General features: G+C 36.1%; 1 protein-coding gene across 4 annotated transcripts in view; it reads left to right on the plus strand.

Annotated features, from left to right (window-relative positions):
* STK38 (serine/threonine kinase 38) overlaps positions 1-24,161 on the plus strand; it is a 49,484-nt gene that overhangs the window by 4,077 nt on the left and 21,246 nt on the right. For 2 of the 4 annotated variants that reach the window (XM_079148774.1, XM_079148776.1), the window contains exons 2-7: positions 666-801; positions 11,909-11,960; positions 13,039-13,161; positions 15,090-15,173; positions 19,747-19,870; positions 22,197-22,351. In XM_079148774.1, the coding sequence (XP_079004900.1) occupies positions 671-801; positions 11,909-11,960; positions 13,039-13,161; positions 15,090-15,173; positions 19,747-19,870; positions 22,197-22,351 (669 nt within the window). In that variant the 5' untranslated portion in view covers positions 666-670. The remainder of the gene's footprint in view (positions 1-665; positions 802-11,908; positions 11,961-13,038; positions 13,162-15,089; positions 15,174-19,746; positions 19,871-22,196; positions 22,352-24,161) is intronic. The other 2 variants (XM_079148775.1, XM_079148777.1) reach the window with 1 other exon arrangement.

Here is a 24,161-nt window from a genome sequence, read left to right on the forward strand (position 1 = left end):
AAGTATACTTTATGTTCTTTTTTTCTTTTGTGGTTCTAGGGATTAAACTCAGACCTTTTACCACTGAGCCACACCCCAACCCTTTTTATTTTATTTTGGGACAGAGTCTCACTAGGTTTCCCAGGTTAGTCGTGTCCTTTCCATCCTCCTACCTCAGCATCCTGAGAGAGTCACTGACATTACAGGAATGTGCCACCACACCTGGTTTACTCTATGTTCTTAATTTATGTACATGGTATTGTTATCTTCTCTTTCTGAAAATGTAATACTATGTTATAAAGATATATTCATGTGGTTTGTAAGTAAATAGAGTTGCTTCTGGGTTGCATATTTCCTAGTATGCATTCATTGCATTTTATTTACTTATTTCCTTACTGAATTGCTTCCAACCTCCCTTAACAAATGATGGCCTAATGAACACCCTATTTGGAAAGCACATCCTGTGCTTGTCCCCTCAAGAACCCGTGTGATCGTTTCTCTGGTTCTTATACCTAGAGGTGGAGTTTTTGGGTCATAGAATCTTAATATATACTTATTTTCATCAAATATTCTGTTTGTCTGACTTGTTACATGTTACCAGTTTGTCCTCTGGAAAACTTATACCATTTTACATTTTTGCCAGTGAGGTAGGAGAGTGAATTCTAAAACCTCTTCTTTGTTTCTAGAAGCCATGGCAATGACAGGCTCAACACCTTGCTCGTCCATGAGTAATCACACAAAGGAAAGGGTGACGATGACCAAGGTGACACTGGAAAATTTTTATAGCAACCTTATTGCGCAACATGAAGAACGAGAAATGAGGTAAAGAATTCAGTTTGAAAGAATTGTGTCATGGTTGTGGCATTCATGTCTAGTATCATAAAATACACTTGATATTGTTGAAAGGAGACCAGATGAGCACAGCCATGGTATAGCCTCTCTCACTATAGTGGAATGACAGTGTAAAGGATTTCCAGAGTATTTGCCATTAACCCATTTATTTCTACATGTCAATAGCATACTATTCTACTGCCTTATAAAAAAAATAACAATTAGGACAAATCATTGGAGTACATGTTAGGGTAGTGTGATATAATAGATAGAGCAGCCTCTTTGGAGTCAGACCCAAGCTAAGAGTCCTATCTATATCATTTAGTAGCTGTATGAGGCTGCAGCTAGTTCCTTAATCTTTATGTTAGTTCTCCCATCAGGAAATGGGAATAATACTGCTTGTCTTGTAGGATTGCTGTGGGGTTAGATAGAACTTATGAGTAACCACCATAGTAATCATTAGTGGTAACAGTTGCAACTAGTGTTGATTAATCTGGCGTACACTATCCATGTGATAACTCATAATTAAAAACATTTTCTGCAACTTTTTATTATGAAAGTATTCAGAAGTACAGAAAGATTGAAAGAGTTCTATAATGAATACATATATGCATATCAATCATCTGGAGTCCATAATCATCATTAATTATATTTACTTTATCACATATCCATCTTTCTATCCCTCTATCCATTCATTATCCATATTAAGTTTTTGCCAAACTTGAAAGTATGTGTAAATATCAATATTTTTTACTTCTGAATATTTCTGTTTCTATACCATTAACTAGAGTTTAATATTTACAGGTATATATGTGGGGGGTATAAAATTGACGTACAATGAAAGGCACAAGTTGAAGGGTACCACACCATAAGTTTTTACAACTGTATTCACCTGTAAAACTTAAAATCCCTACCAAGATATAGAATGTTACCATCCTCCCAGAAAGTTCTTTTGTGCTTTTTGCTCCTCAGGCAGCCACTGTTGTGATTTTGTTTCTACTGTATATTAGTTTTATTTATTCCATACAAATGAAACATGTAAATCGACTCATATAGAAAGTACTCATCTAAGTAAGGCATCTTTCATTCAGCATAATTTTTGTGTGTGTGTATGTGTAACTGGGGATTGAACCTGGGGGTGCTCTACTGAGCTGCATTCCCACCTCCTTTTTTTTTTTTTTTTTTAATATTTTTAGTTGTAGATGGACACATAATACCTTGATTTCATTTATTTATTTTTATGTGATGCTGAGAATTGAACCCATGCCTCATGCATGATAGGCAAGCACTTTACCACTGAGCCACAACCCCAGATCCCAACCCCTTTTTATTTTTTACTTTGAGACAGGATCTCACTAAGTTGCTGACACTGACCTTGAACTTGTGATCCTCCTGCCTCAACCTCTGTAGTTGCTGGAATTTATAGGCATGAGCCGCCACATCTGGCTTTCACTGTAATTTTAATTTGCATTTCCTTGATAATTAATGATGTTAAAAATTTTGTTTTTTTAATCATTTGTGTATCTTCCTTTGTGAAGTGTTTGTTGATTTTTTTTTTTTAACCATTTAAAAAATTGTTGGATGAATCGCCATGTGTGTTGGTGCATACCTGTAATCTCTGCAACTCAGGTGGCTGAGGCAGGAGGATTGATGTTCAAGGCCATCCTCAGCAATTTAGTGAGGCTAGTCTCCTGTCTCAGACTCCTGAGTTGCTGGGGTTATAGGCATGTACCACCATGCCTGACTATATTCAAACTTTCTTCTTTTTTTTTTTTTGGTAGTGGGGATTAAACTCAGGGGTACTCAAACACTGAGCCACATCCCTAACCCTGTTTTGTATTTTATTTAGAGACAGAGTCTCACTGAGTTGCTTAGTGTCTTGCCATTACTAAGACTAGTTTTGAACTTGTGATCCTCCTGTCTCAGCCTCCCAAGCTACTGGGATTATAGGCATGTGCCGTCGCAGCCGGCTACATTTAGACTTTTGATAAAATCAAATTTGGCTTTTTTTTTTTTTTTCTTTTTTCTTTTATGGTAATTGTATTCTGTGATCCTTTAAGAAACTTTTGCCTGTCCCCAAGTCATAAAGATGTTCTATGTTTTCTTCTGGAACTTTTGTAGGTTTAGGTTTTACATTTAGTTCTGTGATTCATCTTGAATGAATGTGTGTGGAGTTGAGGTTTAACTTTTTTCCTAATGTGTATCCTATTTAGCATGTTTGTAGAAAAACTTCTTCCCCTTAGATTACTTTGACACTTTTCTTGAAAATCAAATGACCATATATAAGGGTGAATCTCTTTCTTGGTTTCTCCATTGATCTTGTTTGTCCTTACACCAGTATCATACCATTTTGATTACGGTAGCTGATTTCCTTGGACATTCTAGGTTCTTCACATTTCCATGTATATTTTAGAATCAGCTTGTCAATTTATACAGAAAAGCTTAATGAAGGGCTGGGAATATAGCTCAGTTGGTAGAATGCTTGCCTTGCAAGCACAAGGTCCTGGGTTCAATCCCCAGCACCGTAAAAAAAAAAAAAAAAAAAAAAAAGCTTAATAGACTTGTGATTGGAGTTGTATAGAATCTGTAGATCATTTTGGAGAATTGACACAACAATATTGAGGCTCCTGATTCATGGACAAGGTATGTTTCCATTGTTTAGTTCTCCCTTAATTTTTCTCAGCAGTATTTTGTAATTTTAGTGTGTAGGTATTACATATTGCTTGTTTACCTATTCCTAGTATTTCTTTTTTTTTTTCAAAATTTTTTTAGTTGTTGGTAGACTTTTTAAAAATTTATTTATATGTGATGCTGAGAATTGAACCTAGTGCTAGGTAAGTGCTCTACCACTGAGCCACAACTCCAGCTCTAGTATTTCTTTTTTGTCTTTCTTTTTTTTTAATTTTTTTTAGTTGTAGATGTACACATATATTTTATTTATTTATTTTTAGGTGGTGCTGAGGATCAAACCCAGTGCCTCATGTGTACTAGGCAAGTGCTCTACCACTGAGGTGTAACCTCAGCACCCCCTAGTATTTCTTATGCTATTGTAAATAGATATTTGAAATTTCATTGTTCAGTTGTTTGCTGCTAGTATATAAAAATATGTTTTGTGTATTGACCATGTATCCAGCAGGTTGCTAATTTACTTATTCTAATTTTTATTTTTATTTTTTGAAGATTTCGTAGGATTTTGTATGTAAACAATCAAGTCATATTCAAGTGTAGCAGTTTTACTGTTTTCAATCTATTCACTTATTCTTGCCTTATTGTACTGGCTGGCACTTCCAGTGCAATCAGTCTTAAATAGAAACGGTGGGAGTGGACATCTCTGTTCTATCAGTTTAAGAAGTAATATACTGTTTTACTGTTAGTTATATTTGGCTGTGAGTGTTGGATTTTTGTCAAATGTCTTTTCTGTATCTTTGAAATGATCATACTGTTTTTCTCCTTTCTTCTTCTTTTTTTTTTTTTTTAAACAGGGTCTCACTAAATTGTAAGACTGTCCTCAAATTTGTAATCCTCCTCCCTTGGCCTCTTGAGTTGCTGGGATTACAGGCATGCATCATTGTGCCCAGAACTCTTATTCTTTTAATATGGAGAATTACATTTACATTGCTGATTACAGACAAATCAGCACAGTATGTCTTCAAGCATGTGAAAATTGTTGGAGATACTTGTTTTCAAATACAACACTTTTTTTTTCCGTTTGAGCGGCTGGGGATTTGAACTGCGGTCCTTGCGTATGCTAGGCGAGCGTTCTCCAAAAGGAGCTATTTCTTCAGCTCTTCAAATACAACACTCTTGAAACCAATTTTAGTGATTATAATTATAAAGCAAATGCTGATGAATTCTGATTTAGTTACTTGTTTATTTGATTATAGTCAGCTGGTTTTTAATCCTGTTGGCTTTACTTTAGCTATGGTTCATCTTGTATACATCTCATTCTCCTGGAACAAGATGATGTTTGGTTTTTTTACATTATTAATAAATGTTCTATTGTGATTTATACTAAGAATACTCCCCAAAATGTGCTGTCATTAGTGATTTAGTTTTTTTTTTTTTTCCTTCTTTTTGGGAGTCCTAAGATGAAAAGACTGGTCAAAAGCTTTGGTGGTTTTGCGTCTTTTTTTTTTTTTTCTTTAGACCAGATTAATCAAAAGGATGGTGGTGAGCTTTTGATGGTACATTCCTATAATCCCAGCTACTTGAGAGGCTGCAGCAAGAGAATTGTAAGTTTGAGGACAGCCTGGGCAAATTAGCAAGATCTTGTCTCAAAATTCAAAGTAAAAAAAGCTGGGGATGTAGCTCAGTAGTAGAGCACTCCTGAGTTTAATTCCTAGTATTAGGAAGTTCAATTCCTTGTAAGTAAAAAAAAAAAAAAAAAAAAAAGAGAGAGAAATGCTAAGAAAAAAATGTTAGCCATTTAAGAGAGTTAGAAAATGTAAAAATTTTTGTAGAAAAAGTTTTTTTCATTAAAAAAAAAAGCAAAGCAGTAAATGCTTTCTTTCTTTTTTGCTTGGCACTGCTAGGGATTGAACTCAGGGACTGGTACATGTTAGGCAGTTTTTTTTTTTTTTTTTTTAATTTAACCACTGAACCACATCCTCAGTCACCAATATTTTGAGTCTTTTTAAAAATCAATACTTTTCATTTGGTATGGTGACTCACACCTGTAATCACCACAGCTCAGGAGGCTGAGGCAGGAGGATCTCAAGTTCAGAGCCAGCCTTAGCAATGGCGAGGCACTAAGCAACTCAGTGAGATGCTGTCTCTAATAAAAATACAAAATAGGGCTGGGGATGTGGCTCAGTGGTTGAGTGCCCCTGATTTGAAAAAAAAAAAAGAGTATATGGCTGATATATGATGAAGGTTTAAAATTAGTATTGGGCTAGTAAATTCTAAAAACATATTTAGTTTTGGTAGAACTTTATTTCCAAAAAATGGAACTTAACTTGTATCTTCATTTTAAAAAAACTCAATGTAGAATTAACTGGGTTACAGCATTCAATGATAAACTCTAATAACAGAAAAAGATTTATATGTAACAATTCCTTTTCAAACAAAAGTTCACATACTACAAACAGAAGACATTGTGTGATTTTAACCCTAGTGAAGAGGAAGTCTTTTATATGGTAGGCACTCAATATTTGTTCAGCCAGACCTAAAATTTACATGATTTCTTGAATATTTAAATAAAGTAGAACTCATAATCTGAATAAAAAAAGGTTTGCAAATACTTTTATGTACTCAAAGTGCCATGTTTATAATCTGAGAACACTGAGATAAACCCACTCACCCAAATCCTTTTTCAAGAATACATCTAATATTTTTATTTTATCCATCAAAGAGCATGCATATCTAAGTGAGACTAGTTCACCTCTTTAAGTATACATGGCTATAAGCAAAGCTGTCGAGTTGAATTTTCACAAAACTTAACTTACTGAAGAAAGTTCCTTGCTGTGTTTTAGCAACAATGGGTAGGTATCCATGATCCAAACTCTTGTTTCATTTTTGGCAGTGGTGGGGATTGAACCCAGGGCTCAGACATGCTAATAAGCACCATAGCACTGAGCTATACCCAGCCCTTTTCCTCAATTTTATAAAGAATTCTGCTTAGATTTTAAGTGTATGCACAAAATAATTCATGGATAAATTAATAATTATACTTTTGGCAGTTTAAGTTCTCAGGTTTAGCTTAAAAATAATAATGTTCATGACTTTTTAAGAGATCTTTGTTAATATTTTAAAACAATTATAATTGATGTCCTAAAAAGGCACTCTTTTCACATTTCATCATGTAGCAAATTGGACCCATTTTTGAGAATTAGAATTTCTTCTGTCAAATCAGTTGTCCCCCCAAATAAAGCACACTTTATTGAAATATTCAACTCACCTGAATTTGGACATCTAACAATCCTGTTTTCAGAAATTTACCCTTTTGAGCATAATTCACACAATTGGGCTTGTACATTTTAAGATCAGGCTATAATACTAATTTTCTTGTGCCTTGTCTGGATGCTTTTTAGAACTCTTTAAGTTTTGCCAAAATGCTACCTTTGCACTGTTTCGTATTAGTAGAGCACTAGGTTATATTTTAAATAAATAACTTTTGCACGGGGTGATGTGCAAAGTCTAGAGATAGAAGAAAGAATAAAATTCATTTGGGAATTATTTCCTGTATATGAGTAAAATATGAGAACTTGGAGCAGTTTCACAGAAACACTGTGGCAAGTTAAACCCCCTGAATGTAGTGTCCTTCACACAGTGGTGTGGAATGCTGCTTGATATCCTGTTAATGCCATTGGTACACTGTAAACATTCAATAGTACAAGATTCACTCTATTTCTTCAGTTTGTGTTTTGCCTTTGACAGCAGCCTCTATTGTCATTTTCTCAAGTAACAGCTACTCTTCTTGCTGGTATGTGATCCTATGTGCCAAATGGGTGTTGATAATTGCCTAGTTTTTCATGAAAAATAATGACTTAGATATAATATATAGCAGTCTGTAATTGAAACTGAGGGAACAGGCATTTCTTCTGACAAAATATTCTGTATTATTTCTTCATGAAGACCCTTTTGGTGGATTAATTTAAAAATCACAAAAACATAAACCTAACTTAACAGACAATAATGGTATGCTTCCCCTACCCCCCAGTCAAATAAAGACTTTTGTGCATTTTACTCTCTGAGAACTCGCATAGTCTGTAACTTCTCTTAGATATTCTTACTCAGGGGTTGGGGATGTAGCTCGGTGATAGAGTGCCTGCCTAGCATGTACCAGGCTCTGGGTTCAGTCCCTAGCTCTGAAAAAGTAAAGAAAAGAAAAAAAGGTATTCTCACTCAAGTTTTCTTAACTATGCCTGTGTTTGGAATGATCTGATACTGAGTAGTAATATGTGATTAATATTAGTGAACCAGTATCAGTTTTATTAAGCCTCAAAGATGGGTAAATCCAGATCTTTTTTATTTTTTATTTATTTTTTGCAGTGCTGGGGATTGAAGTAGGGCCTCATATATGCTAGGCAAGTACCCTGTCACTGAGCTACATCCCCAATCTCAAATCCAGATCTTCTAATGATCTTCATGGACCAGATATCAGTAAAACCAGAGTTAAAGTGCTGTAACTTGTTGAGATTTTAAAAATCTGTATGGTTAGTTTGAAGTGTCTTATCAATAGAAATTAGAATAAATTAGGTTTAGAAAAGGGAGCTCATAAGTAGTAGTAGGAATGTTTCTACGCATTTTGACACATTCTGATCTTTATTTAAAACAAAACAAAACAAAACAAAAACCTTAGCTGGTTGCAGTGGCACATGCCTGTAATCCCAGCAATTTGAGAGGATGAGACAGAAAGGATGGCAAATTTGAGAACCGGCTGGGCAATTTAGGAGACCTCATCTCAAAATAAAAAGGGCTGGGACTATACCTCAGTGGTAGAGTCCTCCTGGGTTCAACTCCAGTACCACAAAAATCAATAAATCAGTAATAAAATAAAATAAAAAATAAAAATTAGCAACATATGTTTAAAAAAGTAGCTGTGTACAAAGCACTATTCATGTGGAAATCAGGGATTCAAATGTGGTCCTACCCTTCATATAAAACCTAACCATCTCATATGGAAAATGAGCACACATGCAAATAAATGGGGCACATAGAAGGCATAGCCTGGGTGAGGTTGGATGTGACTTCTCCCTGTGAAAGTGACCTGGGGTCTCTTCCAAGGTTCTGGTTTGGAATGTTGAAGATGAGTAGCCCAGTGGCTCCACCAAAGGCCAGAGTGTTAGCTAGCCAGTGCTGCCCCAGCCTGTAGAGGGGCCTACTTTTTTTTTTTTTTTTTTTTTCATTATGAACAATTTTAAAACAAACAGAAAGAATAATATAGTCAACTTTTTCCCAATATATTCACCCCTCAGGTTCAATAATTAATACTTTTCTATATTTGTGTCAGTTATCTCAGTTTTCCTTGCTAATTGTTTCTTTGTGGATTTTTTCTTTTTTTTTTTTGTGGTACTAGGGATTGAACCCAGGGCCTTGTGCTTGCAAGGCAGGCACTCTATCAACTGAGCTATATCTCTAGCCCTGTTTGTGTTTTGTTTTGCTACCAGGGATTGAACCCAGGGACACTTAACCACAAAGCCACATCTGCAGCCCTTTTTATTTTTTTATTTTCAAATAGGGTCTTTCTAAGTTGCTTAAGTCCTTGCTAAATTGCTGAGGCTGGCTTTGAACTTGGGATCCTCCTGCGCTGCAGTCTCCCAAGTCACTGGGAGTAGCATGTGCTACTGCGCCTGGCTCTTGCTAATTGTGTTTTATAGTAAATTCCAAATATCATTTCTCTTCAATGTATATCTTCAAAAAATATGTTCATTGTCTTACATAATCATGAATCTAACCATGTTAACAATAGTTCCTTAGTATCCTCCTACAGAAGATGCCATTTTTAAGTCTCATTTTAGAATGTGCTTGCTGTTTTTGGTGTTGTCAAGGTCTTTGTGGCTCAGGAACCAATGAATTGTTGTCATGATACTTTTTTTTTCCTGGATACTTTCGCTAATGAAATAATCTCATTGTGTTCAAGTAATGAGTTCTGATATATTAGAACACCCAGGCAGGTGTTCTATTGAAATCAGTTATACTTGAAGTAAAACTGTGGAAACCTCCAAAATTGTATTAATATTTTAAATATAGTCAAAAGGAACCAGTTCTGTGACATAGTGGATAATGCATGAGATTATGGTTCAACCTGGTTTGGTTATTTAACAAAAATGTAGTCAGGAGGAGGTATGACAGTGTTTGATATTCCAAGCACCAAAAGAACTGGCCATAATTAAGTTATTATTTAAGTTTGTGTCTTACACTTCCTTATTTTAACTATTTAGCCACAGAAATGGTATTAATTTATACTCCCAAAATTATTAGAATTATAGCCTTTTCCATTGAATACATATGCATACAGAGATGCATATCCCAAAATATTTTGGGATCTGTGTGAAGAAAGTGGTGAGACTGGGAGCCATATACTGGAATCTTTTTTTCCATCAGGATCAGAGTAGATCTTTTCACTTCTTGAGTTTGGTGACAAATTCTTACTCATTGTTTGAGCCCGTAGATTTGTAATATGAATTTTAATAAAATATTTTAATAAAATATTTAATAAAATATTAATAAAATATTTAATAAAATTTAAATAAAATATTTAAATACAATTGTCGTAATAAGTAGTCTTTGACCAAAATGAGACTCGTTTTCTTTCCATATTCTTCTCTCTTTTTCCTATTTTGGTTGGGGGCATCATTATCTCCCAGACAAGAGATTTTTAAGACTTTTCCTATGATTCCTACTGCAGTTGATCTTTATAATAGAACCTTTCACGTCATTCTAGTTTTCCAGCCCCAGTACCAGAACTTCAATGCATATTTGAATTAGTTAGCCTTACATCTTTCTCAATTGCTTGCTTTTCCTGCCTGCCAGTCCATCAGATCCTTATTACTGCTAATTAGTATTCGAAAATAGAAATCTTATCACATTTTGCATACAACCTGTTAACTCTTGTCTTCAGAGTAAGTGCCAACACTGACATGGTATTGGAAGTGCAGTGCGCATCAGCCACGCTAGGCTATATGCTTTTGTTTCACCTCCTCTACACTTTTGTTCGGCCCCACCCTCATATTGCCCATTTATCTGGGATGCTGATAAGTGGTGAGGAAAGATTCCAGCCGGTGTACTTTTTTTTTTTTTTAATTATGCTGAATAAATGAAGTTTGGATCTGTAGAATTGGTTGTAAGGAAGTTTTGTGTATGTGTGTGCATGTGCTTATTTAAGTTTTATCAAATCACTGTGAAACTGTAGATCAAAAATATTCTCAAGGGCTTGGAATGTAACTCAGTGGTAAACTCCTTGTGTAGTATGCACAAGGCCCTAGGTTCAATCCTCAGTACCACAAAGAAAAACAAAATTCTCATATGAGACTAGGGGTATATAAGAGACCCGGCATTCAATTTTTTGCACTCCCCCTCCACCCCCATCATTTAGGACTCCAAGAATTTGGAATCTTAAGTTTGGATAGTGGTGTCAATCACCATTTTTGATCAGTCCCCCCGCCCTTGTATCTTTAAAATTGACCTTTACATTTGTACATTTGTTATTTATTACGCTTTGCTCATGTCAGGAAGGGGGAAGAAGGTGTGAAATAAAGGAAGTAGATTTCAGTCACAGAGAGAGAAAAAGAAGCACCCTGATATAAGCAGTTATCAAATAACAGCTGTTTTGTGGTTTGGTAAGGAGGAAATAACTGGAGAGAAAAAAAAAAACAACAACATTTGGTTTCAAAAAAAAATTCTGTGTTTCATTAACATTATACTTTTTCCGTCAACCCAGTCCTGTTAAACTATATCTCCAGCCCTTTATTAATTAATTAATTAATTTATTTTTTGGTACTAGAGATTGAACCCAGGGATGCTTTACCCATGAGCTACATCCCCAGCCCTTTTTATTTTTAGTATTAAGATTGGGTCTTTCTAGGTTGCTGAGGCTGGCCTTGGACTTTCAATCTTCCTGCCTCATTCTCCCAAGTCACTGGAATTACAGGCATGAACCACTGAGCCTGGCCCTTTTTATTTCTTATTTTGAGACAGGGTCGAGTTAGTTTGTCAGACTGGCCTGGTACTTGACATGTTCCTGCCTTGACCTTCTGAGTAACTGGGGTTAAAGTCATGTACCACCGCACTTGGCTAAAGAATCTTTTTCAAAATATATATCTAACAAAAGATGGGTAGCTTTTCACTTGTCTTACTAATTATAATTTTTTTGTTTTTAATTTTTTAAATTCTTTTTAGTTATAGATGGACACAATGCCTTTATTTAATTAATTAATTTATTTTTATGTGGTGCTGAAGATGGAACCCAGTGCCTCACACGTGCTAGGCAAGTGCTCTACCACTGAGCTACATACCCAGCCCTCATGTTTTTGTTTTTAATAGGAATTTTAGGTTTACCTGATTTTGTCATTTTTCAAAAACCAGTTATTATTTTTGTATAGAATTTTCAGAAAGTATTCAAATGTTATTTTGTATATCTTGTTATTTTTTGTTTTAGACAAAAGAAGTTAGAAAAAGTGATGGAAGAGGAAGGCCTAAAAGATGAAGAGGTAATTAGTATTGGAAAAATCTTCCTTGAAATCCAGCACAGAAGGTTGTCTCATGTCCATCAAGTTAGCCTTGGTGCCAAGGGGAAGAAGGATTTGGGCTCAGTCACAAAGGAACTCGAGGGGTGGCATGCTTCTGGATTTGGGTATGCATAAAGAAGGAGAAGTTAATTATTAGATACCCAGGAAAGGAAGACTTCTGTAGGAATGTATGTGCCTAGATGAGAATTCCAAGAAAAAGGGTGGGGTCAATGAGATCAAATTAAAATTTAAAAGAGTAAGACATAGCAATCTTACGAGTTTAGTGAAACACTACTTGGAAGTGAAGCAAGTTACCTATCTCAAATTAGCCCTCTGCCCACTGCCTACAGATGTGGCAGGAAAAATACAGTTAATGAAGGATCATGCAAGTAACTAAATGGCAGTAGAAATGCCTTCAGAAATTTAGAATCCAGGATGGTGGTGAAAAATATGCATTATTTATAAGAATGATAGAAAGTTCAAGCACACAATGAACTATATGTAGCATGTATGAAGACCCAGAGGAGCTGGGCACAGTATCGCACACTTGTAATCCCAGCACCTCAGGAGGCTGAGGTAGGATTGAAAGTTCAAGGCCAGCCTCAGTGACTTAGTGGTGAGATCCTGTCTCAAAAAGGGCAGGAGTGGTACTTGGGAAGTCCCCCCTGGGTTCCATCCTCAGAACCATAAAACAACAACTGCAGCAAAACAAACAAATCAAACAATAGCAACAAAACCCAAGGAAAATAGAAAAATAATTTTATTCTATATAAAAAGGATTAAAAGAAAATGTTCATCCTCCTTCATTAGAAATGTTAGAGTAATGGATTGCTGAAGTAGATTAGTCAGAGCTCCCAGAGAAGGCACCTGCTTCTTGGGTCTGCAGGCCAGGGAAAGGACAAATGACCTCTTAAGAATCCTTTTGTTGTACTGTTGTGTGAGATTGTCTAGTTTAGCGTGGTCCTGTTCTCCACCTGGGCAAGACAAGACACACATAAGACTTAGTCGTACAGTTTCATAATTTCAACTCCTTACTTTTCCTCTTTTTTTTAAATACTAGAAAAGACTCAGGAGATCAGCACATGCTCGGAAGGAGACAGAGTTTCTTCGTTTGAAGAGAACAAGACTTGGTTTGGAAGATTTTGAGTCCTTAAAAGTCATAGGCAGAGGAGCATTTGGTGAGGTAAAAACTAAAGCTGCTTGTAAAGTACAAAAAACCCCGCAGTACTTCAAACTTTCCAACATACCATCATTGATATAAATGAAATATGTGGGGGTTGGTGGACAGGCACACAAGACCACATCCTAACTGCTCTATCTGGCTTCTTTCTCTCATTCTTCCCTTTTTCACTGTCCCAGATCTCTGTTCTTTTCTATTTTGCCAGGGATGAGGTTGGTACTTTAAATATTGATCTAGAGGGAGAGTTGAAAGGTAGAAGGAAATCAATATTTATTATTTACTCAGTGCTTTTCTCCTGTAATCATGACAAAAACCCATTTTATAGATGTTGAAGTTAATACTCTGAGGTTATATATAAAAACCCAGTGTCATATAGCATTTGTGCACCAGGACCAGACATCAGGTCCAAGTCTGACCCTAAGGCTTTTGTTTTTCCCAATACCACACTACTTCTCCAGGAGCAAACTAGTAGCTATCTCCACCCTTTATTCATATATCTCTGAAAAGATGACCTAGGAGAGAATTTACAGAAAGGAGTTACATAGGTAGGGGTAGAGAACTGGAAGCATTTGCAACTTTGGTGCATGTCCTTTTTTTTTTTTTTTTTTTATTTTTTTAAAACAGTCCTGGGGATTAAACCCAGGCCCTCATGGTAGGCAAATTTTCAGCCACTGAGTTATGTCCCCAGACCCTTGCCCAGATACTTTTTTTTTTTTGGTGGTGCTGGGAATTGAACTCAGGCCCTTACACGTTAGGCAAGTGCTTTACCACTGAGCTACATTTCTAGCCCCCTCGCCCAGCTATGCTTATAAGTGTATTCTGCTCAGTTACCAGAGCAAGCTGTTGGGGGTGTTTGAAGGAGTCCATGAAAGATAATTCTCATTAATGGAAAAACCCAAAGTGAATGACCTGCTCATATATTAGTTAAATTATATTTGTATAGAAGGAGTAGCATATTAATGAAAACCAGTACCCAGGGGAAATGTGATATTTCAAAGGCACAAGTGAAAGATAAAATTGATCCGTTGGTATACAGAATCACTGTTGATACCCTTTGAGAGAGGGAAAGCAATCTTAGACTGGTTTTCTGTTCAGGGAGAAAGGGACATGGGACACGGGAAAAACGTGAAGCAAGATGCAGAGAAAAATAACTTTATCTTGGAAGAGAAGGGAAGGATGTGCAGGAACGTGCCAAGAGGTTTTTCTTTGTTTTGTGGACTGTTAATTTTCTTTTCATCATAGAAGTATCTGTTCTCTCTCTCCTTGTTTAAATACGTTTGTAGTTGCCTTTGGGCCTTTATTTTATTTAGTTATTTATATGTAATGCTGAGAATCCAACCCAGTGCCTCATACATGCTTGGCAAGTGCTCTACCACTGAACCACACCCCCAGCCCCATCTGTTCTCTTTTGAAACCTTGGAAAATATACAAAAGAAAGTAAAACTGCATGAAACCTTAACATTTTACTTCCAGACATTTTTCCTGTGCATGAGTTTTTACTTTTATTGTAAATGTTGTTATAATCATTTGCTTAGGTTTCCAGAGATGATTAGATAACATATGCCAGGTATTTAACTCATCCTTAAGTTTGAAATTGAGGCTTTTAAATTAGATTGGTTTGTTCAACTGTGGAGCCAAAGCTGTTCAGATATAGAGATGTTTGAGAATGTTACCAGTAGTGACATTACTATGTGTAATGTATTCATTTTGAGACACTGAAAAGCATTTTCTTCTGCTTTGTTAACTACTAGTTGTTCATGTTCAAATTCTGACACTTTTTCAGTTTAACTTGTTAGGCCCTAGGTTCTATCCCCAAGTCTGCCAAAACCAAAAACCAACCAAACAAAAGACCTTTGTCTTTGTTATAACACATAAAAACATTAACTTGGTGACGTGGACTTTTGACTTGGCATTTCTTTTGACTTTTTAAGGTGCGGCTTGTTCAGAAGAAAGATACAGGGCACGTATATGCAATGAAAATCCTCCGTAAAGCAGATATGCTCGAAAAAGAGCAGGTAAAGCACAGTTGGAGCAGGGTTTTTGGTCAGCCTCTGAATTTTTTGTCTCGAAAACTATTTGCTTAGTTGCAATGTATATTTTATTATTGTTTTCTTTAGCTCTGTTATTTATGACTATAATATGATAACTACTTTTTACTCTTACAAAGAAGCAGTTACATATTTAAAAGTACAAATAATGCTTGTGGGTAGTCATTTTAACATTGAAAACCTGTTACAGAAGTAGCTGCTGTGTGAAGCTCCCACTCGATTACAAGATAGCCTTATCATGAGGACCTCTTTTTAAGGTCATACTTGGTATGGATGCTTACCAAATGCTGAGAATAGGAATTGTTTATATACCTTGGAACTGAGGACTAGGAGTTAGAATTTAGAACTGACATTGTAAGGTGTGTCTCAATATGCTTCATTCTGTAAGTTCATTCATTCACACCTAAACCAAAATTAGGTCTTCTGAATAGGTTCTGAATTACCTTAGAGAGGCTGATCTTCCAATATCTGAATTAATTTGAAAAATATAATGCAAATGGGAGAGCATTGCAGTTTCTTCTTTAATGATTAAGAATGCTTTCACAGGACTGGTGATGTAGCTCAGTGGTAGAGTGCTTACCTAACATGACTGAGGCCCTAGCATGTCATCCCGTCAAAGAACCTCAATGCTTTCTAAAACCTGAACCCACTTTGCAAATAGGTGTATGAGATATGTAAGTTCCTTATGCAAAATAAGTAAGGTACAAATATTGAAATGTATATTTTTAAAAAGTGAGAAGGCAGACTTTCTGTAAATCCAGTTTAATTTAGCTGGTTTCTTAATTGTTGTGAGTGATTACCACAAGTGTCCTGTAAAAGGTCCAGTGTTACAGGAGTGTAAAGAGAGACCTTTTGGCAGAGAGAGCTTCTCTAAAGAGCCCAAGGTTAAGGATGGAGACGGGCCCTACATCCAGTCCTGTCTACCTCTTGAGAGGAGTGTAATCATGGAGTCTTCTCTGCCTTCATTGAAGTGCCACCTCCAAAATTTGGAAGTTTTATTTTCTCTTTAATTTTCATTGTTACCCAGAAACTTTAGACTCTTAGGAATTTTGGTTGACAGTGTCAAATTCTCAGGCCGTAAATCTTCAGATGCTGTATTTTAAGCTGACAGGAATCTTATGCAAAAAGCAGTGTAAGCCAGGCACAGTGGCACATGCCTATAATCCCAGTGACTCAAAGGTTGAGACAGGATCACAAGTTCCAGGCTGACCTTGCCAACTTAGGCAGACTCTATCTCAAAAATAAAAAGGGCTAGAATATAGCTCAGTGGTAGAATGCCCCTGGGGTCAATTGTAGTACTGAAAAAAATAAAAATGAAACTGCAGTGTAGCCCTATTTATATATTACCTAGAAGTTAGTGTATGGTATGAATGTGTAGGTACTGAAAGTATGCAGTTAATCTTGAGAAGGAAAATATCATTTCTGTTATTGACTAGTCAGTATACTTGCATTTCATAAGTAAGATTTATTATTATAAGATTTATTTTTGGGCCTGGGGATGTGATTCAGTAGCAGAGTCCTTGCCTAGCATCTGTGAGGTGCTGGGTTCGATCCTCAGCACCACATTAAAAAAAAAAAAATTAAAAAGATTTATTTTTATAAGACATACTTTCTATAGTTTTAATGAAGGCTTGAAACTTTTATCAAATAATTAGCAGTCAGAAGAAAATTGTGAAATACAGTACATACTGTGACTTTCAGAATTTTATTAATTCCAAAAAGCATGTGCCAGGTGCCCAACAGGGTATCTAATATTTTATCAAATATTCTGCCTTTTTAAAAATCAATTTCTAAGATTTTTCTCCATGAAAATAAACATATCTATTAGAATTAGGATTTTAAACATTGCATTAATTTATGCATTAAATGGGACATTAACTTAATTGTTTAGCTCACCTTAAGTAATGTACCAGTTACCTAGGTTTGATCTTGGTATAGTCCAGGTAAAGTCTGTAACCATAGATTCTATCTGGGTCAAACATCTTGAAGGAGCATAAGTGAAAGTTAGTAGTCCAATGCAAATCCAGTCATCATTTTTGGGTAGAACTGACAAAGTCTAGATTCAGAGCCTAACTTTTTATAGTTACAGGTGCCTTATCTAGAGGAAAAAAAATTTTTTTTGTTGTTATTGGTGACTTTATTGAACTGAGCATGAATGAAGGCTACCACTGAAAGTTTGGCTTGTTATTTTGCTCTACATGGTGGAAATTTCTTCTACTTGGAAAAATTTTAAAGGATAAGACACCAGTATTTAGTTAGTGTCAGATATTTCTAGTGAAAAGGGCAATTTTACTTGTGATGCCAGTGTACTATTATGGTAGGACAAAGCCTAACTTTCATCTCTGCTTTCTTAGTGCCCCAGAGAGCAGTTAGCACCCCACCCTATTAAATATTTACAGAATGGAGGAAAGAGAACCTTTTGGCTCTTCCCTTTTCCATCTTCAACTGACTCCACCTGTAGATCTTGAGACTCCTTGCTGTCATATCAGCCTCAGGAGAGAAGGGCAAGGTGTGCTTGCAATGATTAGCTTTCCCCTGGACAAACAGATGCTGCAGTCACCATTTTGACCTCCGAGGTGAGTGTAGTAATAGTAGTGCCCCACTTTTTCTTGCTCCTTGCAGTAGATAGGGGCCTTAATGTAAGCAGGCACATGAAGGCCACCTTGAACAGTTTTTAATTTCTGAATGGGGTCATAGCTATGGCTGCAGGACTACAGGTCAGCAAGCAGCATTAGTTTTGCAAAAACTTTACTTTTATATTTAGGTTGAATAAAGGCAGATGCTTTACTTAACTTTTTTGTGGTTTTATAGCATTATTCCTTATCACCCTTACTGTACATTTTTTTCACCCACACCTTAAAAACAGAAAAATGTAGTTTTATGCACATTGAAGCTGTTGTCTCCCAAAGAACAATTTTAGTAGAGACTGAAAACTTAATATGTAATTAAAATGCTTCCATGGCCCTGAGAATTAACCTGGACAAATGAAGCAGGTTATATGTAAATCTAGGATATATGTAAGATAGGAGAGAGTGGGCTCTGTGTCCAAGTGGAAGAGTAGTGCAAAGAGTACCAATAAAGCAAGTGTGTAAAGCATCATATTAATCAAAACAACCACCATTGGGCTGAATTTGCCAACAAAAGTATCAGTTTATGATTCTTGGTAAATCTTTTACTTTGGAACATATTATAAAAACTTAAGACTAGTAACAAGCTGGTTGCAGCCTCTCAGGAAGCTGAGGCAGGAGGATGGCAAGTTCAAAATCAGGCTTAGCAGCAACTTCTTGAGGCCCTAAACAACTTAGAGAGGGCCTCTCTCAAAAAATTACATAAAAAGGGCTAAGGATGTGGCTCAGTGGTTAAGTGTCCCTGGGTTCAATTCCTGGTACCAAAAAAAAAAAAAAAAAGAAGAAGACTGATAGCATAAATTAAGACCAGAATCTCTATTAAAGGCTTGGACTGGGTCTAAATAAAACTTAAACTTGATGCAACCCAACTTTGGATCTTCTGACACTTTTAAAGAGAGGAGGCTGAGGCAGAAGAATTTCAAGCTTGAGGCCAGGCTCCACAATATAGCAAGACCCTAGCACAAAAAAAAAAAAAAAGGAAAAGAAAAAAGGAAGGATGGGATTTCATAATAGGTAGCAATGTTTTGATTGCTCTTATATATTTAAAGTAAATATGACAAATTTGATATTATAAAGCATTATTTTAGCAAAATAATTCTACCAGTTTGCCTTATCCTTTTGCAACTTGCTCTCCTTTAGTTAGCTATTTTAGTAAAATAAGAAAACTGAAAATGTCATTAATTTTAATCTATAACTTTTCTTAGTTGGTCTCTCTGTCTCTTTTTTTTCTTACAGTATTGGGCATTAAATGCAGGGGCACTCTACCACTGAGCTTTTGTTTTTACCCAACCCTTTTTTAACTTTTTAATTTTGAGACAGGGTCTCACTAAGTTGTCCAGGCTGACCTCAAACTTTCCTTCTTTCTGCCTTAGCCTCTAGAGAAGCTGGGATTACAGATGTGTGCCACCGTGCCCAGCAGATGTTCTCATATTTTAATGCAGTGAGAAATGACTGAGCACATATTCTTTGCTCCACAGTGAACTAAATACTGTGGCATCATAGTATTCTAGAATTGTCACTGTCATTTTATATGTCATTGTAGACTTGAGGGAGGACTTGTTTGGAGAGTCTTATTTTAGGGACTTATTTTTATCATAAGGGATTATTAGAACAGAAATATGTACAAAAGAGTGGTAATTTTAACTGATCAGAGGTTTAATTTATAGCATGTTGAAGTTGCCATTTGTATTATAGCTATTCATTTTGCCATTTTTAAAGCCTTTTATCACTCAAGTTTTCATCACCAAGTATTTTCAAATCAAATGTCAATTTTGAGTTAGTAGGTTTGTGTAAGTAGATCTTTTGCATCATCACAGTTAAATACTCAAAACAATATTTAAATTGTTTAAGCAAATATGCAGTCTAATAAAGTAGAGCAAGGCTTGTCATTAATCAAATGCGTATACCTCCAGGTTGGCCACATTCGTGCGGAGCGTGACATTCTAGTGGAGGCAGACAGTTTGTGGGTTGTGAAAATGTTCTATAGTTTTCAGGATAAGCTAAACCTCTACCTAATCATGGAGTTCCTGCCTGGAGGTAATTACTTAACGATGAAAGGTCATTTTTCCTTTTTGTTCTGTGGTTTCTCTTTCTCACATCAACAATTAACCCTCCTTTCTACTTTAATTGTGCTCACAAAGTTCTTTCTTTATCTTCTTTTAGGTCTATATAGGAGGTCAGTAGCCTGTCTTGTGCTGGGGTGCCTTTCTATAATCTTAGTAACCTTTTCATTCATTCTTATAATTTCAGATGGACAGTTCTTTTTCCTTTTCCTTTTAAAATGTGTAGGAATAAATTAGGCAGTTCTGCTTGCTTTCCTCCTGTCAATGGGAATCATGTATAAGGTATCCAAGTGACAAAATTGAAGCTATAACATTCTTTGCTTCAACTTTTTAAATTTCATTTTCTTTTACTTATTATAAGGAGTGACTTTCTCATAACCTATATTAGTAGCCAGAATCAGTTTCTCATTTCTGAGATTTCCAGTTTGACATACCTCGGCATGTGCCTCTTCTAAGGCCTCTCAAAGTAAATTCAGAACAGAACACACCATCTGTTTTGGGGAACACAATCTGTTTCTCAGTGATTAGATGAATTCTGAGCAAACTGGTGGAGAAAAACCAAAGATAACTGTTTGCTTTTTGGTTCTTGGCAAAGCAAATACAGTTGTGGCATAATAATGATCTTGTGACAACCCTTAGTTTAGATCCAGGGTCATCAATACTTTTTATTAACAATTGGTCAAGGTTACAAAAGAGTCTGTCCAGCAGAATGAGGAGAAACTTTAAAATATTTACGTGCTAGTACTTAAATAGAACTGAGACCCAGCTTAGTCACCAACTCCTCTTTTTTTTTTTTTTTTGCAGTGCTGGGGATTGAACCCAGGGCTTTGTGCTTGTAAGGCAAGCACTCTACCAACTGAGCTATCTCCCCAGCCCAGTCACCAATTCCTTGATGTATATCTCCTCAGACCTTACTGCACCATCTTCCATAGCTTCTCATGTCTCCTGCACTTGGTGAAGCTGGCCTTCAGCAGCATAGACTATCTGGCCTGAGCTCTCTGGTCATCTGGGCAGGCTCACAAAGGTGCTGTGTGAAGCCATTGACTGCTGTCCTGTGCCGAGAGTGGAGGCCTCTTAATGTTGGTCTGAGTGCACACCCCCAGTCTTTGGTGTGCCTCCTGATTGAATGCTTCCAAGAGTAATTAGGAGTATATTTTTAAAGTCTTGGGCCAAAAAGAGGATTTAATTTTTGCCTGAGTGAAAAATATCTACTTTTCTCCCAAGAATACAAACAGTAAAATTTATGATTGAAATGAAATTTTAAAAGCATGATGCTATATTAAAATAGAGGCTTCTCTCTCTTTTCCTTGTTTTTCTAACATATATAGCTTTATATAAGGTTTAAACTGAACCTTTCCTATTTTTCTTAACTTTAAACTACTTATACATATTTTCTTTGTTTTTGTCTGTTGAATTTTAGGATCTGAATCTTTTTTCTGCTATTTTATGTTGCTCATATTAAGCAGAAATAATTAAATTTTGACTTTGCAGAAAACTAAGGAGGTTGCCATTTAACTGCTAAAACTGATACTGTGTTTTAAAAGTGATGGATATTGGTATACATTTGTTATGTAACAAAACACAAGGAAAAAACCACTGATCTTGAGAGGTGTTCAGTGTGCACTTCTGGGAGGCAGTTATTATGCATCCAGGTATGGCATTTTCAGCTTTTGTTGACTGATGCTTGGCTGCATAAGTTCTGCCTTTTTTTGGTTTATCTTCCAGTGTTTTGTGAATAGAAGTTGGAAAGCTTGTTTTTAGCCTTCCCAGATATTTACATTTTTGTTTGACATTTCAGTTTCTCTAACAGCAGCAGTACAACCTATGTGAAGTGCCATTTGCTTCTAGAGTTAGAGAGGTTTTCAGATTTTTGTGCAAAAAGAAAAGTAAAGTAGGTTTTCCCCATAGTCCAAATAATTATACTAAGCAAAAGTGTTTTTTTTAAAGTTAAGTTTGGGAGAAATTTCCTTTTCCTCTCAAAAGCAAAATAGAAATCACAGCAAAATGGTCAGTATTACATAACTTAGGTATGAAAATGTTTTGCTCTCTGTGGCTGTGATTTTTTTTTTTTTTTTAAACCCCTTAAGTATTATAAACTACTCCTTGTCATTCCTGCACAATCATAGTGGCAGTGCGGGTCAGTCTCTGGTGTATAGCAAGGTTCTGTTTATGTGCCTCATGTTGGCAGATAGAGAAGATCTGAAAACCAGTACTTACTTACGTGTTGCTTGTGTGTATGTCTGTGTGTCTGTGTCTGTATGTGATTGTGTGGTGGTGGCTTTGTATCTTTTTATCTACAGGGGACATGATGACCTTGTTGATGAAAAAAGATACCCTGACAGAAGAGGAAACTCAGTTTTATATAGCAGAAACAGTATTAGCCATAGACTCTATTCACCAACTTGGATTCATCCACAGAGACATCAAACCAGACAACCTTCTCTTGGACAGCAAGGTATGTGTGGAGGTATCAGCAGGTGGTGTCCGCTGCTCTGAGCAACCTTTGCGGTAACACCTACACCACTTGTAGTAATGACATGGGGGAGATGTGATTGACCTTGTGTGTTTTTCCTCTCTTTTTTAAAATTGTTGTTTGGTATCACTTCCTCTCTCTGAAAGACTCATGATTCTGTAGTTTGCTTGAATATTCCTCTTAAAAGACATTCTTGAAAATGTTCAAGAACACAATTAATTTAGAGTGTTATTTTGAAATAAAGCCAAAGATAGTACTTTTCTCTTAGCATATAATTACCTATATTGCTAATACTTTACCTATCCAAACCTCTGTGTAGGGAACTTCATCAGTTAATGAGGAACTGGTCCAAGAACCAGGAAGCAAGGCAACAACGAAAAACCTGGTGCAAAGTCCAGGTGTTTAATCACATTCCCTCTGTTTAAAGAAGACTGCTCAGCCTCTGTTGTACTGGCCTGTTTATATTTATTTTGAGATATGCAAATAAGCTTAGTTGCTTAGTTTCTAAACTCAGTAAATTAGAAGAGAATCTCTGTACTGCTAACTGAGTTTGGAGAAGCTTGGCAAATCTCTTACCATTTGGACCTTAGTGTTCTTATCTAGATAGTGAACATACTGATCTAGAGAAGCTCTAAAGTCCTTTAGCTCTAAAATTCTAGAATGTTGTGTTCTATTATGCAGAATTTTTTTCTAAGTATAAAAGTAAATTTAATGCCTAGTGTATTTTTCTTCCTTGCTGTCTTTTTTGTAACTTTCTTATCTTTGAAAGTCCTGAAGATTTCTATCTTTCTTTGAAAACCTTTGTTTTTCTGTTTTAAGAGAGCAGGAGACTTGTCAAATAATTTCTTCTGGTTAGTAGTTTTTTTCTTCATTTTGAAAGTAATATAAATGAAAATTTGAACAATGTAAAGAAGAAATAACCTATAATCTCACCACTGAAAGATTACCACTGTTTTAATAACTTTGATACCTTTCTCTCTGTGTCAGTAACTTATATAAAGTTAGCATCTTAAAAGTAAATAGCTTGGATTTCTGCTTTTAAAACATTAATGCTATGGAGATATTTTCTGATGCCATCAAGTTCAGATATATGTGTATGGGTGTGTATGGTTTGTTTGTTTTTTTGTTTGTTTTTTTGGTACTGGGGATTGAACTCAGGATCACTCAATCACTGAGCGACATCCCCAACCCTATTTTATATTTTATTTAGAGACAGAGTCTCACTGAGTTGCTTAGCACCTCATCATTGCTGAGGCTGGCTTTGAACTTGTGATCCTCCTGTCTCAGCCTCCCAAACCGCTAGGATTACAGGCATACACTACCTTTCCCAGCTTATTTTTAAAAATTTTTTTTAGTTGTCAGTGGACCTTTATTTATTTGTATGTGGTGCTGAGGATTGAATCCAGGGCCTCACACATGCCAGACAAGCATTCTACCACTGAGCCAAAAATCTAGCCCCCACATGTATTTTTAATAAAGCACTGGCATACCTTGTGTGGTTTTGAGTTCACATGCCCTGGCCCTGTACCTGAGGCACATTAATGCTGACTTAGTCCACGTTCTGGTCCAGCAAACATGTTGAAGGCCAAGAACTTGGAGATTTCATTTAGCTGAAGAGAAGTGGGGATTCTGGGAGGTATCGATTTGCCCTCTGTAGTATGCTAGCTCAGACTTGTCATAAAATTTTCTCACAAGCAAGTTCATTTATGTGTTCAGCTACATAGATTATAGGAATGAATGCAGAAGTACTGAGTTTCTGCTGTGTGCTCACAATAGCTATAGCATTTTTTGA

Source organism: Sciurus vulgaris, assembly GCF_902686455.1.
Source record: "Sciurus vulgaris genome assembly, chromosome: 7".
Classification (NCBI taxonomy): Eukaryota; Metazoa; Chordata; class Mammalia; order Rodentia; family Sciuridae; genus Sciurus; species Sciurus vulgaris.